This window comes from Microplitis demolitor, chromosome 5 (genome assembly GCF_026212275.2).
Source record: "Microplitis demolitor isolate Queensland-Clemson2020A chromosome 5, iyMicDemo2.1a, whole genome shotgun sequence".
Classification (NCBI taxonomy): Eukaryota; Metazoa; Arthropoda; class Insecta; order Hymenoptera; family Braconidae; genus Microplitis; species Microplitis demolitor.
In genome coordinates this window covers 17,175,330-17,203,005 of record NC_068549.1, presented here as the reverse complement: position 1 = coordinate 17,203,005, position 27,676 = coordinate 17,175,330, and the positions used below count along the sequence as shown (strand labels likewise).

Below are 27,676 nucleotides of genomic sequence, written 5' to 3'. Positions count from 1 at the left end.
TTTCGTAAATTTTTTTATTCTTAAAATATATAAATATATAATCGACCGAAATTTATATAATTATTACCCGTGTATAAAAAAAAAATTCATAAAATTTTACAAATAAAAAACTTGAAAAAAATTTTCATTCAAAGTTACGAATTGTCTAAAATTTTCAAGTTTTTTATGTGAATTGTAGAAATTTTTTTTTTACACGAGAACGTTATAATTGTAATAATATTCATACTTATATTAATAAAAATAGTTATAATTTTTTAGAGATTTACGTTTTTAAATAATCATTATATATTTGTCGTAGACAATAGAATTGCATACTTTTTTAATACTCACAATACATTAAATCAATTGTGTAATCATGCAATTAATTAATTATAATCATTATTCCAAGAATCAAAGGAAAAAAATTTTGTTTCAAGAGATTTAAATAAATGTTCTTCGAAAGGAAACTTTTCTCAATTCAAAGTAAATATGAATTTTTTATATATTTTTATATTAAAACTCGTCCTTAAAAAAAATATCAACTTCATAATTTTTTAATTTTGTAGACTAATAACAATAAAATGATAAAAAAAAACTTTCCAAATACTTAATAAATTTTTTTAAGCAAAGTCAAGGCGTGTTTGGTTGCTTGCGCTGGGATGTCATTGATTGGTCAATTAAACAGAATAATTTCTGTCAGAAATTAGAAAACATTATACACAAAATTGAGACAGTTCTGAACTTTGGGTTGGACATTTTCGGAATTTTTTTTTTTTTTTTTTTTTTTTTAATAAAAATAATTGAATTTGACAGTTTTTTGTGGATGTAATGAATATTAAAAAGAAAGAAATTAATTGGAAATTATGAAAATTCCCGACTCATATTAGAATTATGAGGTAAAAAAAAAAATAAAAATGATTTGAAAATATTTTTTTAAGATTTTTTTATTTTTATTCGAAATTTTTGGAAGTCAATTTTTTTTTTTCACGTTTCGTATTCGTACAAAAATAGTCAAAAAAAATGAGTGATTGAAACTAACTATAAACTCACAAAATCGTCGATTCAAATCGTTTTTGCTTAAAAAATAAAAAAAAAAACCCGAAGACCGCAAAAAAACTCTACACTAGTTTAAAATTTTTTACACTTCGAATTATTTTAAAATTTCAAAAATGTCAATTTTAAAAGTTCATTGTCAAGAACATTTTCGGAAAAATTTTTTTACACGGATAATGACAATCATTGAGACAAATAATATCTTTGATAATTTAATATTAATAAAGAAAAAAAAATCTCATTAGTCAATAAATTTTCAAAATAAAATAATTAAAAATTTTTAAATTTACAATCAGATTCTTTCGATATTAGCAGCCCTTCTCCGAGCAGCCGAAAACAAGCAACAACACGCTATTAATATTGTACATATATTAAAAATATTAAAACAGTATGCACGTTTATTATTGAATAATAAAACAATTAACTAATACAGTTATTATTGTTCTTATTATCAACTGAATGAATTTAAAATTTTAAACTATTAATAGTATTTTTAAATATATAATTAACTATTAAATGATAAATGATTTTTTGCAATAATAAATATTACTCGACTAAAAAAAATCGTTAATTGATTTTTTACGGTTTAATATATAAGATTGTAAAATATTTGTTATTTTATCTGAGAAAATATTAATTTTATACACTATTTATTTCAGCAAATTCATCTCTTGGTACGTCAGCATTTTTTCTCTTAAAAAATTTCTTATAATATCCCATTAGTGGTACTACCATAAGAAGAACACCGCTCAAACCGATAAAAAATCCGGCAAGATAAAAAGATAAATCATATGTTCCAGTGATGTCATAGAGCCAGCCTATTTAAAAATTATTATAACAAAGTAAATAAAATTTAAATATTTTTAAAAATAATGACGGATAGTTATGAAAGCTTACCGGCTAAAGGTGGGCCCATAAGATTAGCTATCCCTTGAACAAGAAGAAGTAGACCATATGCGTTTGTAAATCGTTCGAGTGTAATAACTTCAACAAGTATGATACTTGTAAGACTATAATTTGCGGCAATAAATATACCAAAGGCTGCTGATACTGAGCACAATGCATAATAATTACTCGTAACCAATGGTATTAAACTTGTAGCAATACCACAGAAAATCATGCAAAGCGCGTAGACAATCGATGCATTCACCCATGCTCTGTCACCAGCCCATCCAAGAAAAATCTGTAAACATTCAATGATTATATAATCTTAATTTTTTATTACTGTAATTATTATTCACAATCCTGAAATTTCGGACAATTAAAGGGGAAGCTGGTCTGAGTTACAAAAAAAAGAGCATATTTTGGTGATTTTTTTTTTCAGAGTAGCTTCTTTATTAAAATTCTAAAAATTTGTGACATTATTAAGCATCATTCCCAGAATATTCTGCTAAATTTTCATAAAAAAATATTTAAAAATAACCCAGGGGTAGTAGGGAGAACTGAGTCACCTTAAAAAAAAAGTCTCCATGCCGTTGGCAGGATAACTCATGACTAACTGATCTGGAATCAAAAAACCAAAAAGACTTCTTTAGTACATAAGTTTATCTACGATCTGAACGAAAGATTTTTTTTCTCAATAATTACTTCTTTTTTAATTAAACAAAAAGAACAATTTTGGAAAAAATCAGAATTTCTTGATTGCACCTTTACCAAAAATTCAAAAATGAATATTTTGTTTATTCCTTTGTTCAAATCCAAGATAAACTTATGTACTAAAAAAATCTTTTCGGTTTTTTGATTTCGAATGAGGTCGTCATAAGTTATCCTGCTTACGGCAAGGAGATATTTTTTTTTTTGAGGTGACTCAGCTCTCCCCTCTACCACTGGCTTGTTTTTTCAATATTTTTTTAAGAAAATTTAGCAGATTATTCTTGGAATAATGCTTAATAATGTCACAAATTAAAAAAATTTTAATAAAGAAGGTACTCTAAAAAAGAAAAAAAATCACAAAAATATTTTCTTTTTTTTGTATCTCAGACCAGCTTTCCCCATTAACAATTTACAGTTTTTTTTTTTTTTCAACAAATCAATTATAAAAAGAAAAATATTAAAATTATGCACATGTAGAAAATTAAAAAATCTATCTTCAGTATCTTTTATTACTCATGTATTATTATGTCTCTACTTAAGTATAGAATTATTGAACATTTCTATCAGTAAATTTTTTTTTATTTGAAATATTTCTATTTTCGAAAATTCTGTTGCTAAATTTTTCTATTCATATCATTTCTATTTAGCTTTATGATAATTACGCCCTCAAGGAAAGAACTTGTATGGATAAAAAAGATTCTAACTAGACAATTTTAGTATCGAAATGTTTTAAGACGCGTTTTCATTTGTTTCTCTATTCGCACTAGACTGGATAAACGGTACTATCTTTGTTGCACTTGTACAGTAAATGGGAACTTTGTCCAAGCTTTTCTCGTTAACAAATGGAAGTTATCAAAAAAGTGAAGTGCACTTCGCTAGTTCATAGAATAAAACATCGGGTCTGTGTCGTTATTCGGCATTTAGAACTTTTATTTCAGAGGAAAGCTTGGACAAAATTATCTGAAAACCGTTCTTAAAAATGAAAATTTACTGATAGAAATGTTCAATAATTATTTCTTCGATACGACTTTGGAGAGATCTAACGGTTGATATTTAAAATTGGTGTAGTTTAGAAGTTTTTAAAAATAAAATTTTTGATTTTCTATTAAAACTTAAGGTGGACGGTAGTAATAAATTAGCAATAAATCAAAAATAAATCAAAATGTAAATTATAAATAAATAATACTTATGTAATATATATATATATATCTTATAAAAAATTGTTGGTATTCCGTTTATGCTTTGGCATTAACAATTTAAATAATTAAATTTTTAAAAAATAGTTTCGTACTCAAGTAGAAAAATTTTAGATAGGAACATAATAATACCAATATTTAACTATAAAATTTCTCTAAGTAAATTTAAAAATCAGATTTACTGTTAATCTATTGATAGAACAATCCTACATTAAATTAAATAAAATGTGTAACAAAATAAAAACATACCTCGCCAAACATATTAGCGATGCCAATAACGGAAATGAGGATCGACGCGTCGGTTTCACTGAATCCCATCTCAATAGCATTGTCAGTAAGATAAACATAAGGCACATCGTACCAAGTGTGTAAAAGAAAATTACTTATAGAAAATAAAAGAAATTCCGAAACACCAAAATGTGAAAAATCTAGCATGTCAACAAGTAAATCCCAAAACTCCCAAAGGCCTGAGTACCAAACAAATTTTGTTTTAGCAATTGTTGTCATTGAATTTCTATAAATATCTGGACAACTAGATGCCCTTAAACGATATCTGTTGATGTTGAGCATGGCACCGCGGTATGTAAGACTATGCCTGTGAACTCTGACATTTCTCAAATATGCTGGTGCTACTCTACGATGTGCCTCAAGTGTTGCAGATCTTTTTAAAGAACAATCAGCTTTATTTTTATTGAGCCACCATAGGTATGCAATATTAAAGGCAATATCGTCGTTGTCTTGTTGTTCAGAATTGAAAATTTTATCGGAATTCAATTTCACTGAATTATTAAATTTTTCTGTTGTATGTTGTTGCTGATGCTGTTGTTGATTTTGTTGTTTTGGCTGTTGATTTTTTCTATATTGATTTATTTGCGGTGTATTTAAACTATGAGGACTTCCTGTTTTGACAGTTGGACAATTAATCATAGGATCATTTAAAGTTGCTGAATCACTTATACTTCGTGAAGACGTCAAAAGTCTTGGATAATTGTGCATTAAAACATTATATACGTCTTTGCGTGTTGATAAAAGATCAAGTACTTCAAGAGGTACTTGATCACCATTTTTTAAAAATGTCGGCAATGTAAGAAGACTAGAAAATAATTTACCATTATTGTCTTCTTTGTTAATTCGCCTAAGGCAATCTGTGTCTACTGGATTTGCTGATACTGAATTACCAATAGTATGAGGTGTTTGGGTCGTTGTGTTAATAGACAAGCTTGCTGAAAATGAATCAACACTTGAACTTTGTAATCTACTAGTTCTTTTACGTTCTCTATTACGTTTACGTTCTTCACATTTAGCTTTAGCACGTACTGTTGTCCACTCAAGATCACGCATAAGACAACCACAAACCGCTAAATTTAAAAACAATCCAGCTAATATTAATGTTGTACCACGCCAACCGTATTCGGCTAATAAATATTGTGTCACTGGAGCAAATATAAAAGTTCCAATTCCACTACCGCAAACTGATAATCCCGTAGCAAATGATCTTTTTTTATCAAAATAATAAGCGACAATTACAACGGCTGCGACAAAGCACAGTGACAATCCGAAACCCGCAACAACTCCAAATGTGAAAATCAGTACGCCCATTGAGCTGGTGAATGAGCTTATAACAAAACCAAGGGTTGCAAGTATACTTCCAGCTATTGAAACACGTCGACAGCCATAACGATCAGTTAAAAAACTTGCAACTGGTCCCGACAACAATGGCATTGCCATGAACAGTGATCCAATCCAAGCGGTTTTAGATTTTCCTTCACCAAAGTAATTTAAAAATTCAACATAGATAACTCCAAATGAAAATGTTATTCCATCGGCAATTAAATTAACCATAAATGCTGCTGCAACTACAACCCAACCCCATCCACCATCAGGTGGACGAGCTTCCGCAAATTGTTCAAAACTCGAATTATCTTCATCAGAACTAACTCCAGTTGATGGTGAACAACTTGATGTTGAAATAGATGACGGACTTGGCTGTTCTTTGTTTATTTCTTTTTTTGATCTTGACGATGATGTTTTTTTTCGTTTCTTCGAACTAAATTTAACTCTTAAACATTTATTATTATTACCATTTGCTATTATTTCATCATTTTTTATTTTACTGTCAAACAAACTTTTTGGTCGTTTTAAATTATCTTGCGCGGTAATTTTATTTTTACCATCTATTTCACTATTATAATTTGGTTTTACTTGATCAAAAATAATATCATTCACAAAACCTATAACTCCTTCTTCATCATTATCATCTTCTTGTTGATCTTTATTAATCATATTGACACTATTATCGTCACGATTTATTTGCTGGACACTTTTAACATAACTAGTTTCAAACTCCGAGTTTAATGCTTCGGAATTTATGTCTCCTTTAGTCCAATTGAATTTAATATTTACACCCTCATCGTCGGCTTTATAATTATTCATTGATTCATTATCAGTTGAGTTCGGCCAAACATTCGGGTCCATTCTCAAAATATTTATTATAAAGCACTTAATTAAAACTGTTGTCTGTTGTTGTTATTATTATTATTGTTTTTTTTTTTTTTTACACACACAAGCATAAATAATTTATTGCTTTGGTTTTCAATTTGAAAGTAGATAAAATTGACCACTCATTGATGATGTTATGAGTAAATAATAATAATGAAGTTATTAACACGTAGAAATGGAAGACAAACTTTGTATTAATAATTGTGTTGATAATTAAAATAATATCTACGGTTTTAATTATTTTTTGAGTAATTGCCGTCGTCTTCGTCGCCGTCGTCGTCCGCTTTTTATTCGTCGTAGACGTATCAGCATCGCACTCACGGTCAATCCGTTGACGAATTCTAATTCGTGGTCGATTACGTTCATCTATTGTTGTACCAGGTGAAATGATTATTTTTTTTTTATTGTTATAGTTATTGTTATTATTATCGTTAATTAACCACGAGTCGAATTCGTTTGGAATCACCTTCACCACCTTAACAGAACTATTTTCAGTCCAGGCACCCATCCGGTGAACGATATTAGTTCGACCCTTTTTATAAATTCTGCAACATAAGTATTTTAAATATTTATTAGTTTAAATTTTAATTATATTTTTATACTGTCAAAATTTTTTTTTTATTTTCAAGGATAATTGTCATAGAAATTTAATAAGATTTATTAATTTTACATAAATATTTATTTTTTACGAAATTAAAAAAAAATAATATCATAATTTTTAATGAAAATACAAAGCTACAATTTAAAAATACATTTTCTGTTGAAATAATCAAGACTGAGATGAAATTTAATTCAAAAAATTAAAAAAATACAGTATTAGTTTTTTTTTAAAAACATAATTAGTTTTCGTAATTGTGAGTTTATTACAGTCTTGCTATGAAATTTCTCGTATTCAAAACTAATTAAACAGGAGAAATAAATTTTAAATTAAAACTAAACAGAAAAAAATAAACTTTAAAAATTAGTGTTTGAAATTATGACCCGAAACCTCAGTGTAATAAATTTATAATGTTTAAGTTATGATTTTTAAAATTCAAATATTAATTTTTCCTACATAGACAATAAATTTTAATATTTATCTTCTAACTATTTACGTTTTAATTATAAATGAAACATTACTATTTAGAACGATAGTATTTACTGATCACTTTATCATTATATTAATTGTCGTTTCTCAATTTCTATAATTCATTTTTTTCCGTTTATGGTTTTCTAAATTGACTTCAAAATATATATTATTTAAAATTAATTGACTAATAATGTAAAATCTTTTATGATTTTAATTTTTGTAACATTTATAACTTGAAGAAAATTAAAGATGTAAAAATAAAGTATATAAATAAGTTAATTTATATTTTACATATCTGAATGATTTGAGTTTGTTGATAACTTGAAAAAGTAATTTGCTTTAAATTTAAAGTAAAGTTTTTGACAGAGTAAACTTAATTATACTTTTCATATTTAAACTCAAAAATATACTGAGATGCTTTTTAAATTTCCGATAAATTTATCGATTTTTAAGTACAATAACTACACTGATAAATGTAAATATGATAAGTTAATGTCGGTTGATGTTTTATCTATTAAATTAATATTACAGATACTCGTTTCATCTAGATAGTAAGAACATTGCTATTAACCACACCATAGAGAACTCGAGTTATTATCGTATACCATTGTAAATAACATTCATTGTGTATGAGTTGCTGTCCATTTAAGAACTTAACTGGTGTACCTACACAACTAATATCTATCCACGTCATTGCTTCTCTTATTCTTTACTTAAATATTCTCTATCTAATTCATTCGTTATTTTTTATATAGATAAAATAATAATAATACCGATACATATTTATATGTAAAATTTACTTATTATTAATAATTATATTAAATTCATATTTTGATATTAATTTAATGATAGAATTTATTTTTTATTTACACTGAACAGGAAGAAAAAGATTAGACAGTAAATCATTTTTTGAATTAATACTTTATTTTATATACTTTTTAAAATCAATTTGATTTCATTAAAAAAAAATTTATATTAATGAATTAAAATATCCGTGATTTTGGAGTTAAAAAAAATTTTTTGAATATCGATAAATATTTATTATTAATAAAAAAAAATAATTATCTTCTATATTTATAAAATGATAGGTCTTTTTTTTGAACGCACATCATGTACAAACTACTGAATATTTTGACATGAAGTTCACACCACAAAACTCTGCGTATTTCAAAGAAGGTTTTTAGCTATATATTATTATGATTTTGATGATAAAAAGTATATATTTTTAAATTTCATTTTAATTTTATCGATTATTGATTTTTTTTTTTTTTTTTTTTTTTTTTTTTTTTTTTTTTTTTTTTTTCAAACAGAAGAAGATAATATATATAAATCTGCCTTTTTTTGGCATGATATAATTTTATTTTATTTTCTAATTAATATTTTAAAAAGTACTGAAAATAACTATTAATAATAATAATAATAATTACCATCATCATAAAATTAAATTCCTGTTTGAAAGTACAAAAAATTTCATTTTAAATATCTGATAGTAATTTTTATCTTGAGAAATTGTATTGTTACGCAGACAATATTAGTAGTAAATATATATATATATATATATATATATATATATATATATATTAGCAATTCATTTTTACTACCCGCGAAGCGGGCGGGATCTGCTAATATTATATATATGAATTTTGAATTACTAAAAAAAAAAAAAATACAAAAAGAAGAAACGATACGTTATTACAATAATTGGCTATTGATAATGACCGTAATTATTTATTTAAAAATAATAGTAAAAATAAATACAATGAAATTTACCTGGTACGCAATAGAGACATTGATATGTCATTGCTTTATTTTCTTAAAGGTATAAAAAATAATGAACTATGACTGTGCGTGGGTAGACGTTATTATAAATAACATAATGCTCATTTTAAAACGTTATCATTCGACACTTGAACTCTAAGTAAACGTACTTTTGTCTACACAACTATAGAATAAGAACTTCCTTCATTAGGTCATACTACGATACGCGTATATTCTTCTAACGACCGATGACATTAGAAGAGTAAATCTTTTGAAACCGTAATTTTAATCATCGTCCACAGGTCATAAAGTACAAATAATGTATACATATATTTATTTAATAAAACTCATAACTTTTAAATTATGTAAATAATTATTTAATTTTTTAATTTTTTGTTTGGACTTCATTTTACCGATGATGATCGTGATAATGACCGTGAACTGTTAGTGATATGATTTTAGATATTTAAATATAAATATATTTACAACAAAAATTAATAAAATGAAATTAATTCGTGATGTATTTTACGAGTAACTGGATTAGACTAATATAATTTAACGTGTCTAATCAAATGTCTTAGTGATAAGTATTAATGCCCAATTAAATTTAAAAAACTAAATCTAGGTAATTTTAGATAAAATAAACCTAAATGACACTAAAAAAATATTGCCCTTGTAATTTATTAGTATTGAGATTGAGATTAAATTTTTTTTTCTTTTTTATAAACTTTATATTATTTTCGGAGCAATTTTTTAATTTATGACCTCGTAGAATCTCTTTGTAAAAGACAACTCGACATCCTCACAACAAGATTAACCGACTAGTACTGATGTGATAACGTGTTGCCTTCTTTATGGTACGTGTCTCCACTCATCATAACCGACAACTACATATACTTCTTTACATCTCTCTTTTTAACTTACAATTATTACTATCCTGCTATCTAATCCTCCTTCATTAAAGTAAATCACTGATACGAACTTTTATTTATTATTTTATTTTAATTTATTGATTTTTTATGTTCGTATGATTTTTAATAACTTACTGAAAAATAAATAATTTATAACTTTTTTCCTTACAATTATTTTAAAAGTTAAGTGGTTGAAAATATATATATGTATATATCATACTTAGAATTATTATCGTTAACGCGTGTACATTAAATTACTATTTAATGAAAAAATTAATATTTATTTGTAATTTAAGATAATACTTACAATTATATTGCACTATATGATTTTTTTATTATTATTTTTAAAATAAAAATTACTTTCATATAACTCTAGTTGATATTCTCTAAACATGAATTAGTGAAAATAGTGTAAATCGAACCACTAATTTCAAAAAGTGGTTTAATTTGGCACTCAGAAATTAATGAATATTCACTTATTTCATGTATTAATGTTTAGAGAGCATATTTTTTATATAAATTATTAGTTCATAAATCATTAATAGTTAAATAATTACTCAATAAATCAAAATGTATGCCTGCTAAATAATTTCAATATTTTATTTTTTGTCTGTTGATATATTTCTCTTTATCGCCTTTGATAATTCTAACTACTTATGACTATTCGGAATTTAAATCATTACGTAAATTACAAGAAATAATAAAAAAAAAGTATGTTAAATTAATTGATTATCATAATTGTAATTGATTGAATAACGCGGAAATTTGGTTTCCATAAAATAAAGTGTTAGCTCTGTAATTAATTTGAAATATAGTAACTCTTGAAGATTATTATTTAGATAGTCAAAGAAAAATTAAAAGATTGCGTGATGATAAGATGTCTTGAGAAGTCTTAAATAAGCTTTTAAAAATAAAAATAAAAGAGAGAGATCGTTAAAAAAGCTATCAGCTGATGATGCTGATGTTGAAATAACATCACAACAATGGCTGGACTTATCGATCAGTACCAAAATTAAATACTCTTAAATAAAATATACCAAGTATCAGAAATATATATTTAAAAAAAAAAGTAAATTGTTTTTTATAAATTGATAAATTTATTAATAGAATTAATTTATATTAAATATACTCTATAATTTAAAATAAAAAATATATTTACTTGATATAAATTTTGTTTTTATTATGATACTGAAAGCAACAGATTTTAAAAAAATTATTATATTTTTTTTAAATAAACAAGCAAAATACTCATGGAAAAAAAGTTTTTAATGCATGTCAAGAACTTAAAAATTTTTTTATTCTTATTTAATAAATTTTTTTTCTAATCATAAGCACCTGGTTTATAAAAAAAATTCAAATATTTGAATATTTATAACTTTCAATATCATTTTTTAATTAAAATTTATCAAATAAATGATTAATTAAAATTTAAAAAAGTTATAAATAATAAAATATACTTACCCACTATTATTTTGAACCATTAGCAAATACTAAAAAACTTTGGCACACTGCATGACTCTTATTTCCGTGATTCAATTAATTTTCACTAATGAAAATTATGCAGAGTAAAGTTATATAGTGCGAAATAGCTGCAGCTTCTAGTCCAAGAATTGAAATTGTTTTGCTACATCAAATATATTTGCTAAAATAAAAAATAATAAAATTAATACCACACGATTTTTGAACTAATTTATCACATTAAAATTGGTCAGTATATTTTTAATATCATAAGGAAGATATATAAGACGATTTTATATAATTATTATAAATAACCCAGCTAAAACGACACGTAAAATTAGTTTAAAGTGAGCACAATGAATGGAATAGCTGTTTTGATAAAATGGTAAAATGAGTGAATCGAGGGTGAATTTTAGTTACACGCATGCGTTTATCTTTGTGATATAATAACAATAACAAAAGATGATAATGATAACAATGAAAATAATAATCATAATTGTTGACAATAGCACAGGTCGATTATATTACTAATAATATTCACAAAAATATTTATTCAGATGTTTTTGAATGAATGATTACAATGCAAGGGTGCATAATAATAATTAATAATGAAATTAAAATTTTAAAATATACATGGCTACTTCTAAAAAATACTTATTGTAAATTCATTTATAGTTATGACAGTGAAGATAGCTGTCTTCAAAAGCGTTGACTATTCCAAACTTCAAAACATGACACAAAAACTAACTTTTTTTAAACGATTTTTAAACTTTTTAAAATTCAAAGAAAAAAACAATTGACTTAATTGGATAAATTATATAAATGAATATTTTTAGACGCGTTTGTAAACTTGTTTGGCTTTCTGTTAAATTTGATAAATTTAATCATTTTTTTTTTCAGTGGAAAATACGGTCAGAAAAAAATTATTTTTAACCATTTCTGAACTTTTTTTTGAACATATTTTAATAGTATCAAGTCAATCAATTATTTTTCCTTTGAATTTTAAAAAGTTTAAAAAACGTTTCGTTGATAATTGTTTTTTACGGAAGCTATCGACAATTTACCCGTGTAAAAAAGAATCTGTTGCAAAAACATTCGAGACAGTGAACTCCCAAAATTAAGACAATTCTGAACTTTTCCCTGATTAAGAAAAATGATTTGCTCCATGTTAAGTGTATATCTAATATCTATATATTAGTCAATTCAAATTGTTTTAAATCATTTCAAATTCTTTTGAGTTATTCCAAATCATTTTTTTTAACCAGGGTTTACATTTTCGGAACTTTAAAGTAGTTAGAAGTGTGAAAAATTGTCAACTAGTGTGGACTTTTATTGCGGGCTTTTTTTGTTAAATTTTTTAAACAAAATAAATTTGAATTGAGAATTTTTTGAGTTCATAATAAGTTCAGAATTAGTTCCAATAACACTTATTTGAACTATTTTTGAACAAGTTAACAAGTGAAAAAAACTGACCTTCCCAAAAAATTCTAACAAAAGGCAAAAAGTTTATAAATATTTTCAAACTATTTTTATTTCTGTTTGTTTCATACTTGCATAGTTCTGGTAAGAGTCGTAAATGTTCATAGTTCATAATTAATTTCTTTTTTTTTTTTTTAATTTTCTTCAAACCCAAAAAAATTTTCACATCAAATTACCCGTATTAAAAGAAACGATGAGAAAAAAAAAATTTTTTTTTAATACTTTTCAATGCTTTTGTATACTTTGAATACTTTTGAATCGCCCTTCCTATACATTTAAAATTGCAAATAGTTTCGAATTGTTTCTTTTAATCAGGATATTTTTGCTTTTTTAAAATTCTAAAAATGTTCAATCTAAAGTTCAGAATTGTTTCAATTTTGAAAGCTCACTGTCATGAGCGTTTTTAGAAAATTTTTGGAACGAATATTTTCTCACGAGTATTTCAATTTTTAAATAAAGAATTTTATATTAATAATAAAAAATTCTAATAAGTAATACAGAGTTTTTTAAATCTTCACGAACATATTTTTTTCTGATAATGTGTAATTTTTTTTATAAAAACTTAAAAAATATTCGACATTTAATACTGTTTATAGTAATAATATATAATTAATTGTTTTTGATAAAGAATATATACAATTCTTAGTAAAAATTTTTTAATTCAAAGATCTTAGACTGAAGATGACATAATTAATGTCGAAATGATGTTAATTTTAATACGTTTTATTATCTTATCAATAAATATATGAACTGGGTATACAGTCTATATTTAATTCAAACAATGATAATAATTCCACCCCTTTGTTAATTAACATTAACTATAAATCATATGTAAGCTAATTAATTGTTTAACTTGACGTATATTTGTATTCAATATTTTTTTTACTTAAAAAAAATTAATTGATATTATTGATAAATTATTGTTAATAAAAATTACAGTTAGAAAAAAACTTTGATATTAAATACATATTAATTGAGTAATTATAATGAATTATTTAATGTATTGATATTTATAATTTATATTTATAATAAAGTAAATATTTAATTTAAAATACAGCGTTAGATTATGAATCTAATACCGCTAAAAATGAATTCTACTTTAACAACAATTAGTTATTTAGTTTAAACTATTAATTATTGTTTATTAGATTCAGCCAGCAAGGGATGATCGTTAGAAAAGAAAAGAATAATCGTTCAAAAGAAATAAATTAAACGAAAAAAATTATAAGGAAATGATGAAAAATAAACTTCACAATATTTTAGTAGTTAATTAATTAATAAATAATTAAAAAAAAAATACTTTTAATAACTGACCTCGCCGAGTCAGCTTTAGAACCTTTTGATCCTTAAATTTTGTCACGTTGGATGTTTTTTCATTTTATAGGTACAGCCAAGTAGTAAAAATTGTACCCAATATGTTGCATTCAAATTTTTAAAATTTTGATATTATTTTAAAATATATTATTTTTGAATTATTGTTAAAAAAAAATATTGTGTATTTATATACCTATATATGTATATAAATATTTGAATATTCAAGACAATTGATAATAATTGCTTAATTATATAAATCATTTGCTGGAGGAATACCAGCGCGCTCTTGTGTTGGAAAATTAAATTAGGAGTCAGCTGATTTAAACTTGTCTAAACATAATAAAAATAATTTGATAATTAAATATTATTATTTAGTTTATTAAAATAAAATAAATAAATAATAAATTTGTTGTCATGTCAGATGAATCAGATTATTATACAGAACCTGTTGAGTGCAATATTTATAAACGTAAATATCAAATTCTACTTGAAAGATGTGAAGTTTTACAGCAGGTATTGTTTACAACCTATTAAAAATGTTTTTTTTTATCAAGTTATAAAATTTATTTATGATTTTAGTATTTAAGTTTTAGATAAATTTGTGACTTTATTATTTTTAGGACAATGAGAGACTTGTTTATCGATTTCAAAAAATTCGAAAACTTTTAAAACGAACGAGAAAAGAAAAAAAGTATGTACATGTACATTAGGGTGGTCCTGAAAAATCAAATTTTCTCAGGCGCCCCATCAAAAATTTCTTTTTAGTGAAAGAATACGTGGGGAATTTGGTTTTTTCTTTTTAAGTAATAAGAACACGTGCCTCAGGACGATCAAAGTTTAGTTTTTGATACAATAGCGGTTTTTTTAAAATATCTCATGGAATATGAAGATTAAAGAAAAAATTTATAAGAACAATTTTGTATGAAATTAAATTCTTGACAAAAAAGATCATGTTAATTTTTTTTATAAAATGTGTATTTATGAAGATATTTAAAAAAAATTTCTTTAGATCTTATGAATTGAGCGTTTTAAAGATTATAAATATTAAAAATAACATTTTTCTAACTATATAAAAACTATAACAAGCATTAATGATTGATATGTTGCGAGTTACGAAGTTGTTTATATTTAAGAAAAAACGTTATTTTTAACATTTGTGATTGTATCGAAAAATAAACTTAGATCGTCCTGAGGCATGTGTTCTTTTTACTTAAAAAGAAAAAACCAAATTCCCCACGTATTTTTTCACTAAAAAGAAAGCTTTCTATGGGACACCTGAGAAAATTTAATTTTTAACGACCACCCTAATGTATATATGTTTATAGAATATTATTAATATTGTTATTAATATAAAAATGTTTTATTAATTTTATATTTTATCGCAGATTCTTAATTGATCGGTTAGATAAACATGGTGATCAATGGCGTGATGCTCCGATGGGAGTATTGGAAGAAAATAATATATTTTCAGCAACAGTAAAGCCAGAAAAATTAAATAAATGTGGATTACCGGTTGTAAAAGATGAAAAATTAAAGAAAGGAACCAAACGAAAAGGAATGAAAGCTGATCCTAATGCTCCAAAACGTCCAGCAAATCCTTTTTTTCAATTTTGTCAAGAACAGAGGCCACGTGTTATGGAAAGATTAGCTGGAGAACCAGAGCCAAGCAAACAAGAATTAACGCGACAATTAGCAACCACATGGAAGTCACTTACTTCTGAAGATAAAAAGGTTCTTATTACATATTTTATTACCATAACTTATCAATTATCATTATTTTAAATACAAAAAATTAAAGTTATAATTACTACATTATATATATTTCAACATATATGAATATTTTTTTTTGTGCATGTTACATATTTTTATTTGATCAGATGACAAATTTAATAATTATGATAATATATTTAAATATTCATATTATTTAATTTACTGTAAAATTTATACTCTTTTTTTTTGTTTTACAGGTTTATTATGACATGTATGAACGTTCTAAAGAAAAATATGTTGCAGAAATGCAAAAATATAATAAAAAAAGTGAAGAAATTCCTAGTCAAATGCCCGTTAATTTATAACATAGAATTGAAATAATAAATTGTAATTTTAGATAAATCAAAATATTTTTTATTAATAAAAAAATTACACCAGCAGCTTCATTGTATATAACTATCAAATAATGATATAAAATACAAAATATCATTTTTTTTGTTTTATTATAATTACGTGAAATAGATCAGTGTCAATAATTTGTAGATTTTGTTGGAAGATTATAACAATTTAATCTGATCAATTTTTTGACAATCAAATACATAAAATTTTTATTTAGAAAACGTTGAAAAGAAATACTATTATTATTTAGAATTAACAAATTCTATTTCTAGACGTATAGATTATTTATATTGCAAAATCAAAATAAATAATTTAATAAACAAGAAAATAATAATTTTAAATACATCAATAAATCAAGGCATGACAAAAATTGTTATTATAAGAATAAATTTCTAAGGTAAGAGATTCAGTACCCGACCAGGGAATTAGTACACGATCACTCATGTATTTGGATGTCTACAGATGTAACTGAGCTAAATCTGAGATAGAACTGAGTACAATCCAGATGTAAGTGGTTACTATTTGAAATTTTTTTTTGCCTCAGATATAACTGAATATAATTCGGGACAGTAACCAAGTAGATATAAAAATACATGGAGTCCCTGATTTTAAAAAATGATTTTGAATAATTCAAAACAATTTGAAATGATTTAGAACAATTTGAATCGACTAATATATAGATATAAACTTAACATGGAGCAAATCATTTTTCTTAATCAGGGGTGATCGAGTACTATTTCCCTGATCACGCAGGGTTACGGAAGTTTGTGCTGAAGAATAAGAATAACAGCAAAAAATTCGTGAAAATTTCCCTATATCAAAATGACGATCGCGAGCAAATTGACGTGAAGTAAATTAAAAGATATATTCAAATATCGAATGTCATAAAAGAACGTCGAAATTGAGGTTGACAAAAAAATATGTCAATGAGACAATTAATAAGACCACCAGCAAGACCTTAGCTTATCGATATGGGCCATTTGGTCACCTTAACTCAATGGAAGATGTCTGCAGCCACTTCAAAATCAATAATCTTCATGATCGTTGCAAGGTTGCTGATCTAGTTTTCTACTACAAAGTAGTTAATGGAATTACTGACACTCCTGATATTAGAAGTTGCTTTGAATTAGCACCACGGGTCTACCACTGAGGTGAAACCGCTTGCTTAAAACAACAATGTCCAACAAGAATCATGTAGCCAATGGTCCACACAACCGGATCGCCAATTTAGTAAACTCGCTAAATAACGAAATTGATTTTTATGCCAAAATTATGAATATATTTATACCTGCGATCAAACAACGATTGTTACAGTCATTAAATTCAGTTTCCGTACCTAATTGATCAAGTACTAGGTCTTTTTCCTAATTTATAAAAATTTTAAACATTTGATTGTTCAACAACTGATCAGATTTGTTTACTACTACTATTATTTTTAATAATTCTCAGTATATATAAAATATTTCTGACATATACTCTGATCAGTAAATTTTTATTTTTAATTAAAATTTCTCAGCCTATCCGATCGTTATGACAATTAAGCATATATTATCATATTGACTATATTAATTAATATATTTTACTTAGATAAGAGCAATATAAATCATTACAATATGGAAGATATTTATTACAAAGTATTAAAATTAAAGACGGAATTTCTTCTGGTAATGATACTTTCAATTGTGTTATTCATCTTATAGATTTAAATGGCATAGATATAAGTTATTCTAAACGATTCTGATCTAATGTACATATACATATATAGTGTATATATATTTTTTTGAAGCGATTTCTATACTCTTTAAATAATCAAATAAATTTAGTAACGTTTTTGTTAATAAAGTATTTAAAAGTTATCCTTTTCTTGGCGTAATTTAGCCATTGTTGAAATATGATCATTTGTACCAGTAAAATCTTTAACTGAACTTTCGTGAACACGCATAAAAGGATTGAATTTTTTTTCATCACCAATAGTACTAGGGACTGTTGGTTTTCGTTCTTTACGTTGATTATTAGCCCACTCAAGCTGTTTTTTTATATCTTCATTCGATGGTTCCACTTTCATTCCAAACAAGAGGTTTTTGCAAGTGTACTCATGCCCGCAATAAACTTTCTATAAAAAAAAAAAAAATAAAAAATACCATTATTTGAAAGTTAATCGATGAGTACATTTATAGAATATTAATTTAGATAAAACTAATTTATTTAACTATACATTATCTTTACCGTTTCATCAGGAAGTGATCCAAGAATTTTAATAAGGGCGGTATACATTTGTTCAGGAGTTCCTTCAAAAAATCTACCGCAACCTCCGATAAATAATGTATCACCAGTAAAAACAGCTGGAGAATCGTTATCAATCCCCGATAAGTAATAACAAATATGTCCTGATGTATGGCATGGTGTTGACAAACATTTTATTTTTAAATTTCCAATGTTAATGAGCTCATCATGTGATACTTTGTTTGTTAATTCGTCAACCCGATCATCGCCACCAAATACTTTTATATTTGGAAATTTTTTACACATTTCTACATTACCACCGGCATGATCCCAATGATGATGAGTTGTTAAAATTTTATTTAGCTTCACCTTGTGTTCTTCAACAGCAGAGCTTACTAATGTTGGATTTACGGGATCAACAATTGCTGCTTCTTTAGTTTTTTCATCAATTATCTGGTGAAAATTAATTTTTAATTAATTAAATTGAAGACTCAGAGGTATATGTTGGATCCAGGTGGTTGGTTAACAATAAATTATTATTTTACGCAACGTTTCGCAAATTTATTTTTGCTTTATCAGGAGATCATTTTAAAGTATTAACGCCGTCGATCTTACATCTAGAGCTGAGTTAACTACATATTTTATCTGCTTTAATTAGAAGAATAGACATATTAATCCCGTATTAAAAAAAATTCGTTCCAAAAGGATTCAAGAAAAGTTCAACATGTCGAACTTTTAAACTTGAGACAGATTAGAATGAGTGGAACTTTTTTTAAACTTTTATAATTTTGATAGTAAAAAAAAAAGCTTACATAGGATGTTATAAAAGCGAAATTTGAGTAAAAAATGAACGTTTTTAAAACATATTTTTAGTACGTTTAACTTTCATTCAAAAAAAGTTCCCACTAGAAATCAATACCCCTGTAAGAATCATAAAAAGTTTTAAATTAGATTTTTGAACTTTTTCGGAACCAGGGTAAAATTTAAACTGATACAAAAGATTTATTTGAGCCAAAGATATCGTATATTTGGATATGACTAAATAAATATTTAATTGTGAGAAAGATAAAATATATTTGAAAAATTTAATTGCATGAAATAAGTGATTTGTAGTAAAGAAATGATCCAATCGCTGCAAAGAAATTTTAGTTGGGTCATGTGTTTCAAATGTATGTTAAGTATCGTCAAATTTTCCGTTATTCGTCACAAATTTAATATATTTACCACAAACATATAATTTACTTACCACAAATAAACGATATATTTCAGTCAAATTATAAAATTATTTGAATAAACTGTCATATTTCGCGTCTGAAGTTCAAAATCAAGAATCTATCCACTCGAAGACAAATAACTGACCTGACCTTCTATAAAATCATTAATGGATTGATTGATTCGCCTGATATACTTTAGTATAGTCTATAATAAACCGTGTCTCAGGAACAATCGAATAATTAACACGCTAAGATCTAATAAAAAATGTAGTTAATGGACCATACAATATGATAGCTAACCAGGTCAACGAGTTCAGTTCGGATATTGACTTTTTGGCGGATCTTGTCAGATTTTTCGTTCAAATATTTAAAATCTTCTCCATAAGTAATCAAGTTTTTTCCTTCCTCAAAATGTAAATTTAATTATAATTGAATATGATTCTATTTTCAAATCATAGTTTTCCTTATATTTGTAACTTTTATATGTAACCAGTTGGATACAGCTGATTTGCATACAATATAATTAAATAAATAAATGAATATTTAGCTGTACCGAATATATTTATTTTTCATTAAGAGATATTTAAAAAAAAAACTCCAAATAACAATTACATGAAATCTGAGACATTTCTTCCTTTTCTGCCTTAGGTGTAAAATATACTATACTTGGGACAAATATTTATTTTTTTCAGTGAAGTAAAAATACGTTTTAAAAATGTTTTTTTTTTTTTTAAGTTAAATTTCGCTCATATGAAGTCCTAGATAAACATATTTTTTTACTATCAAAATTACCAAAGTTCTAAACTGTCTCAACTTTAGAAGTTTTACATGTCGAACTTTTTTTGGAATCTTTTTGATAGAAATATTTTTTAGATGAGATAATCTTAGACTTGTTTTAAAATAAATGACAAGACAATCAATTAAGATCGACAGTGTTAATACTTTACATTATGATCGCCTGATGAAGCAAAAATAAATTTGCGAAACGTTGCGTAAAAAAATAATTCGTTATTATTATTAACTAACCACCTGGATCCAATATATTCCTCGGAACCTTCAAATTAATTAATTAATTACGGGATCGGAACCATAAATAAGATGTAAATTTGTAATTGGTAATTTAAGTTTTAACCAACAATTTATAGTCTCTATGTTACTGCTCGAGTATGATTATACTATAATATATATTTAATTATTTACTCATTGATATTTTCTAATTATTATTCTTAAATCGTAATGAGTCATTCGTCCTAAAACTTACATTGTTGATTTTAATAATTATGTAATCGAGGAATATGTTTTTTTTAAATATCTCAATAAAAATTGATGAAAAGAAAACTGATAAAATTTTTAAGATTTATCAATAGGATGTTGTCTAATTGACAAAAACAAAAGCTCAGTATTCAGTATAAAAATGTTCTTAAATTTTGATGTTAGTAATTTTGGAATGTAATTAAAAAAAAGTGATAATTATTAACAATTAATATATTGAATTGATTATCACATAAAAATTTCTAGAACCATGAAAAGACAAGAATTCAAGCCAAGACTTACTTTCAATGATACCAAATTTAATTAGTTTTATCGTAAAAACATGGATTGGACTAAATTTTCATTGATCTCCCAATAATTTAAATTATTGAAAAATACAAAATTTAATTTATCATTTTTATTTAATTCATCAAGCTAAAAAAAAAATAAATTGAACTGTGAGGGGAAAAAAAAATGTGCGATGGCCGGGAATCGAACCCGGATCAACTGCTTGGAAGGCAACTATGCTGACCATTACACCACCATCGCACTCGTTGTTACCTTGACTATTTTGCTGGTTCACAGCTTCCAACACTGATACAATTAAAATGATACCCTCATATAAAAAAATTATTTCAAAAAATTAGAAATAATTCAAAACAATTCAAATCGATTCAAGTTTAATACTATATAGATATACATTCATCATTGAATAAATCGTTCAGTTTAATCGGGGTAAATACACTTATTGTAAAAATTAAATTCTTTAATTGTAGTCAATACACATTTTCTTCTACTGACAATGATAAATATAATCATGAAATTATTACTTAAATCTTTAAAATATTTAATTTATGTTACTTATTATATTTTATGTTGAAAAAGTCAATAACTTTCTTTTAATTCCATGTATTGCAGATTGCATTATTCATAACAGTTAATAAAAAATAATAATAATTTTAAAAAGAGTATTTAAGTATTCTTAAAAATAAAATTTAATTTAAAATACTAAGAATACATATAAATAATACATTACCAAGTACATAAAATTATCATCAAGTGCCGGTAGAATTTTAATAGACATATTTTGTCCTTGTATTAATGTAGAAACACTATGCATTTTGCTAGTGACTTTATTGCAAAATTTATAAACAATATTTTTAACTGGAGTCTTTAAATTTATCTGCAATAATATGTTTTAATAAATAAAGATAAAGATCTACTTGATAAAATTTTTTTTTTATTTAATTGTTATTAAAAAAAAAAAACCTTGATAACAACAAATATCATATACATACCAAATTAGACAAATTGTTTTTAGAAAAGTAGAATTTATTCATAGCATACAAAATCCATAGACAATAAAAATTTATGACGGCGTAATTAATAACAATTCAAAATATATTTGGCAATGTGTATATACTTGTATGTAAATATTTTGAATAAAGAAAATCAAAGGTTAGCAGCACTTGTCTTTTATACCGCGAAATAAATTTATATTTAGACATATGATCATTTGGTTTATCTTTTTGATGTGGGCAATTTACACTTTGAATTTAAAAAAATAAACAGATACTGACATTATAATAATTATCATTTAATTATTTAAATTGTTTTTATTTTATTTCTTTTTTAATTAAATTAAACGAATGTCGATAAAATAGATTATATGTTGATATTAAGAAATCTGTAGTTTAGATAAAAGTCCAATGACTAACCTCATTTATTTTTGTTAAAAATTTTATTTTTTATTATTATTCATGATAATTAATTTTTAAACAAGTACAGGTAATTAAAAATAATCATGTTGTTATTTAGATAACAGTTAAATCAGCAGACAACTGAGTTTTTGAAATTTTTAAATAAACAAATTAAATGTGGATGCAAAAAAAAATTTTTAATGGATTTAAAGGACTTTAAAATGTTTTTGGGCATGTAAAAGTTTTTTTTTTTATAACAAATAATTTGATAAGCATTAAAAAATTTTGAAAAATCTGTTTTGTATTTTATTAAAGTTATTTATATTAATATTTAATTTGTTTATTTAAAAATAGAAACTTTCCAGTCGTCTACGGTATACACTATCATAGTTAAAAAACGTGTTGATTAAAATAGCGTGTGTTAAAAAAATATTAATTATGTTAATGTTAATTATCCATTTATTAAGGGGGGAAAGGGGTCAGAGATACAAAAAAAAGATCACATTGTTGTTATTTTTTTTTTTCAGAGAACCTTCGTTATTAAAATTTAAAAAATTATTAAGCATCATTCGAAGAATATTCTGCTAAATTTTCACAGAAAAATATTGAAAAATAAGCCAGTGGTAGGGAGGAGAACCGAGTTACCTCAAATCAAAAAGTCTCTATTCCATAGGGAGGATAACTCATGACTGTCTTATCTGAAATCAAGAAACCAAAAAGATTTCTTTAGTACAGAAGTTTATTTTAGATCTGAAGGAAGGATTTTTTTTTCAATATCTACTTATTTTTTAATTAATCAAAAGGAACAATTTTTGGTAAAAATCAGAGTTTTTTGATTGCACCTTTACAAAAAATTCAAAAACGAATATTTTGTTTATTCCTTCGTTCAAATCCAAGATAAACTTATTTATTAAAGAAATCTTTTTGGTTTTTTGATTTCAGATGAAGCAGTCCTGAGTTATCCTGCCTACAGCATGGATACTTTTTTTTGAGGTGACTCGGCTCTCCCCACTACCACTGGCTTATTTTTCAATATTTTTTAATGAAAATTCAGCAGAATATTCTTGGAATGATGCTTAATAATGTCACAAATTTTAAGAATTTTAATAAAGTAGCTACTCTGAAAAAAAAATCACCAAAATATGCTCTTTTTTTTTGTATCTCAGATCTCTTCCCTCCCTTAAGAAAATAAAATTGACAGTAGAAAAAGTAATTAATTTAAGTTTGTTAAATTAATTATACTTTTTATTACAGAAATGGAAGACGATGAAATAAAAAGAATAGACCTTGAAATTCGGCGAATAGATAATGAAATAAGAAAATTAAAAAACCGTAAAGATGAATTGAATGAACGTAAAGAAAAAATAATAAATGATGCAGTTCGTCAGAAAAGTATGGAATTATCTAAACGTGATTGGAATAATAGCAATTTCCCATGGTCGAAAAAATTGCAAGCGAAGTTAAATGATGTTTTGAAAATAGATAAGTTTCGAGAACATCAACTGGCGGCTATAAATGCAGTGTTATCAGGAGAAGATACTATTTTAGTAATGCCTACGGGTGGTGGAAAGAGTTTGTGTTATCAATTACCAGCAATAACAATGAAAGGTCTTACTATCGTTGTTTCTCCACTGATAGCATTAATCGAAGATCAAATACATGGTCTTAAAAAAGTCAATGTTAAAGCAGGAATGTTGACGTCAAATAAAAATGATCTAGTTAAAATGGCTTGGGATGCTTTAGACGGTAAAAATGATGATGTTAATTTGTTATATATTACTCCTGAATTTATGAAGAAGTCTAAACGATTTATGTCTAAATTACAAAAATCATTTAACCAAAAACGCGTTAAATTATTTGCTATTGATGAGGTTCATTGTTGCAGTACTTGGGGTCATGATTTTCGTCCCGATTATCAATTTCTTGGCTGTTTAAAAGCTATGTTTCCAGGCGTTCCAATCCTAGGATTAACAGCAACAGCTACCACTAAAATACTTGATGATGTACAAAAAATGTTAGATATTCAAAGTTGTTTGATACTTCGAGCATCATTTAATCGACCAAATTTAATGTATGAAGTTAGAAGAAAACCTAGTGATAAAGATAATTGTTTGAATATGTTAGTTAATTTATTGAAGACAAGATTTTCTGGTAAATCAGGGATTATTTATACAACGACAATAAAAGATGCTGAAACTTTAACAGCCAGTTTACGTGGACACGGTCTTAAATTGGGATGTTATCATGCTATGCTGGAACCAGATGTTCGTTCTAAAATTTATCAACGTTGGATCACTGGAGAGTATCAAGCTGTTGTTGCTACAATAGCATTTGGACTAGGTATTGACAAACCAAATGTCAGATTTGTTATCCATCACTGTATGTCTAAGTCAATGGAAAATTATTATCAAGAAAGCGGACGCGCTGGTCGTGATGGTAAAAAAGCAACTTGTATTGTACTATTTAGACTCGCAGATGTTTTTAAACTCAGTACTATGGTGATTGGAGACAAAGTTGGTCTTCAAAATCTCTATAAGACTCTTGAGTACTGTTTAGACGCAAGTACATGTCGAAGAAGTCTTATTGCTACGCATTTTAATGAATCATGGAGCAAAAAAGACTGCAATGAAATGTGCGATCATTGTACAAAAACCAAAAAGACTGAAACAACCGATATAACGGCATATTGTCAACAAATATATCAGATAATTGATAAAGCCAATGAAACCGAGAATAATTTAACTTTATTAAAACTTGTTGATGCTTGGTACAATAAAGGTACAACAACTCATCGAGTTTCTAGTGTTCCTACACCAAAGTTTTCACGAGAAACTGCCGAAGCAATTATTGCCTATCTTCTTATCAATGGATATCTTAAAGAAGATTTTGTTTTTAATGCATACGCCAATTTAAGTTATCTTATCCGAGGTCCTAACTCAACTTTGATATCAGATAACACTCATAAAATACTTTTTACTCATGATGAAGGACTCAAGCTTTAGTTATTTATTTTAATCATAAACTTGTCCTTGTACTTAAATGTCGATTACTACAATAGATTAAATAGATATTTATTAAATAGCTTTTACAAATAAATATATGATAAGTTTAAAGTCAATTTAATGATTTTGTTTTAAAAGTTATTAAATCTTTTTAACTAATTAAATAAAAGTTGAATGACAGAGATAACCCAGAAATAATAATTAGTGTTGATAAAGAATTTAAAAAACTGATGGGTTAATTATATAAAAAAAAAAAAAAAACTTTTTTTTATCAGTAAAGTGACGATAAAGGAAAAAATTGTTTTTGAATAACTAATGTAATGATACATTACAATGGTATTGATTACTAAATAAATAAGGAAAAAAACTAAATTTTTATTGAAAGACAAAGAATCTTTGCACTCGATGCAAAAAAAAATGTTTTTCGTAATAAAAATTAAAAATATTTGCATTTACAGTTTTTAAAAAAGTCTGTAATAAAAAAATGATTTTTTTTTTAAGGGGGGAAAAGGGTCTGAGATACAAAAAAAAAGAGATTTTTTTTTTTCAGAGCGGCTTCTTTATTAAAATTCTTAAAATTTTTGACATTATTAAGCATCATTCCAAGAATATTCTGCAAAATTTTCATTAAAAAATATTGAAAAATAAGCCAGTGGTAGTGGGGAGAGCCGAGTCACCTCAAAATAAAAGTCTCCATGAAGTAGGCAGGATAACTCATGACTATCTCATCTGAAATCAAAAAACCTAAAAGATTTCTTTAGTACAGAAGTTTATTTTAGATTTGAATGAAGGAATAAATAAAATATTCATTTTTGAATTTTTTGTAAAGGTGGAATCAAAAAACTCTGATTTTTGTCAAAAATGGTTCCTTTTGTTTAATTAAAAAAGAAGTAATTATTGAGAAAAAAAATCTTTCGTTCAGATCGTAGATAAACTTATGTACTAAAGAAGTCTTTTTGGTTTTTTGATTCCAGATCAGTTAGTCATGAGTTATCCTGCCAACGGCATGGAGACTTTTTTTTTAAGGTGACTCAGTTCTCCCTACTACCCCTGGGTTATTTTTAAATATTTTTTTATGAAAATTTAGCAGAATATTCTTGGAATGATGCTTAATAATATCAAAAATTTTTTAAATTTTAATAAAGAAGGTACTCTGAAAAAAAAATTTACAAAAATATCCTCTTTTTTTTGTATCTCAGACCCGTTTTCCTCCTTAGTTGACTGTAAACTTAAATTATAAAAAAAAATATTGAAAATATTTATCTAAGTATTAAAAAAAATTTATATGTAAATAAATTTAAATCCTCATTAAAAAGTCACAAAGACATTTAACTTATTCTGTTAATTAATTTTGAAAACAGTAATCGATATTAGAAAGTTTAAATGAATTTCTATTTAGTTTCTACCGATAAAAATATACAAGAAATGAATACTTAAATATTTTTTTTAAAAAATTCATTTATCAATAAATCAAAAATAATATTAACAAGGACTTATTAAAAATTAACAATAATATTTGAGAAGAAATAGACTGAGCAGTTAAAATAAACTAGTGATTCAAGATGACCGCCACAATTCAGGTGGGATTATTGATCCTCAAAAGAGTAAAGCATTAATGCTGATTCGCGTGAACTTATGTTTTGTATGTTGAACAATATACATCGTATACGTCATTATTTTATTAAACTATGTACTATCTAAGCCTACGTTTTATATCAATGTAAATTAACGTCACATATGTTGTAATTTTTTTCAAAATAATATTAAATAACTTTTTGATACGAAAATTCATAAATTCATTCATTTTAAACATTCGCCATCTGTGATAGTGATACATTTAAACGAAAAAAAAAAAAAAAAAAAAAAAA

General features: G+C 25.3%; 4 protein-coding genes and 1 non-coding gene across 9 annotated transcripts; 2 read left to right on the top strand and 3 right to left on the bottom strand.

Annotated features, from left to right (window-relative positions):
* Positions 1–745: 745 nt before the first annotated feature.
* On the bottom strand, positions 746–15,904 carry LOC103573997 (uncharacterized). 4 transcript variants are annotated; one of them, XM_053739002.1, is made up of 6 exons: positions 15,820–15,904; positions 14,296–14,639; positions 11,520–11,700; positions 4,071–6,865; positions 1,930–2,215; positions 746–1,850 (listed from the first exon to the last, which is right to left on the bottom strand). In XM_053739002.1, exons 4-6 carry the CDS (start codon positions 6,294–6,296, stop codon positions 1,672–1,674), a joined length of 2,691 nt encoding a protein of 896 aa, XP_053594977.1. In that variant the 5' UTR covers positions 6,297–6,865; positions 11,520–11,700; positions 14,296–14,639; positions 15,820–15,904; the 3' UTR covers positions 746–1,671. The 4 variants fall into 4 exon arrangements, with proteins under 4 accessions (XP_053594977.1, XP_053594976.1, XP_053594978.1 ...); XM_053739001.1 differs by having other exon boundaries at positions 14,310–14,639; XM_053739003.1 differs by lacking the exon at positions 14,296–14,639 and having other exon boundaries at positions 15,820–15,898.
* Positions 14,599–16,472, top strand: LOC103573982 (uncharacterized). Its single transcript, XM_008553295.3, has 4 exons — positions 14,599–14,822; positions 14,930–15,000; positions 15,695–16,040; positions 16,277–16,472. Exons 1-4 carry the CDS (start codon positions 14,724–14,726, stop codon positions 16,382–16,384), a joined length of 624 nt encoding a protein of 207 aa, XP_008551517.1. The 5' UTR covers positions 14,599–14,723; the 3' UTR covers positions 16,385–16,472.
* Positions 16,473–16,736: 264 nt separating this feature from the next.
* Positions 16,737–22,547, bottom strand: LOC103573977 (hydroxyacylglutathione hydrolase, mitochondrial). The gene is made up of 4 exons (XM_008553289.3): positions 22,405–22,547; positions 22,143–22,289; positions 18,645–19,094; positions 16,737–18,531 (listed from the first exon to the last, which is right to left on the bottom strand). Exons 1-4 carry the CDS (start codon positions 22,444–22,446, stop codon positions 18,265–18,267), a joined length of 906 nt encoding a protein of 301 aa, XP_008551511.1. The 5' UTR covers positions 22,447–22,547; the 3' UTR covers positions 16,737–18,264.
* Trnag-ucc (transfer RNA glycine (anticodon UCC)) lies at positions 21,584–21,655 on the bottom strand. Its single transcript has one exon. It is a non-coding gene; the product is annotated as a tRNA-Gly (tRNA).
* A 135-nt stretch (positions 22,548–22,682) lies between the features above and the next one.
* On the top strand, positions 22,683–27,625 carry LOC103573978 (ATP-dependent DNA helicase Q1-like). 2 transcript variants are annotated; one of them, XR_008403684.1, is made up of 3 exons: positions 22,683–22,894; positions 23,334–23,621; positions 23,749–24,037. XR_008403684.1 is itself a non-coding variant. In XM_008553291.3 (2 exons), the coding sequence occupies exon 2, from the start codon at positions 24,063–24,065 to the stop codon at positions 25,806–25,808; it is 1,746 nt and encodes a 581-aa protein (XP_008551513.1). In that variant the 5' UTR covers positions 22,683–22,894; positions 24,061–24,062; the 3' UTR covers positions 25,809–27,625. The 2 variants fall into 2 exon arrangements, 1 of the variants encoding a protein (XP_008551513.1); XM_008553291.3 differs by lacking the exons at positions 23,334–23,621; positions 23,749–24,037 and adding an exon at positions 24,061–27,625.
* The last annotated feature ends 51 nt before the right edge of the window (positions 27,626–27,676 follow it).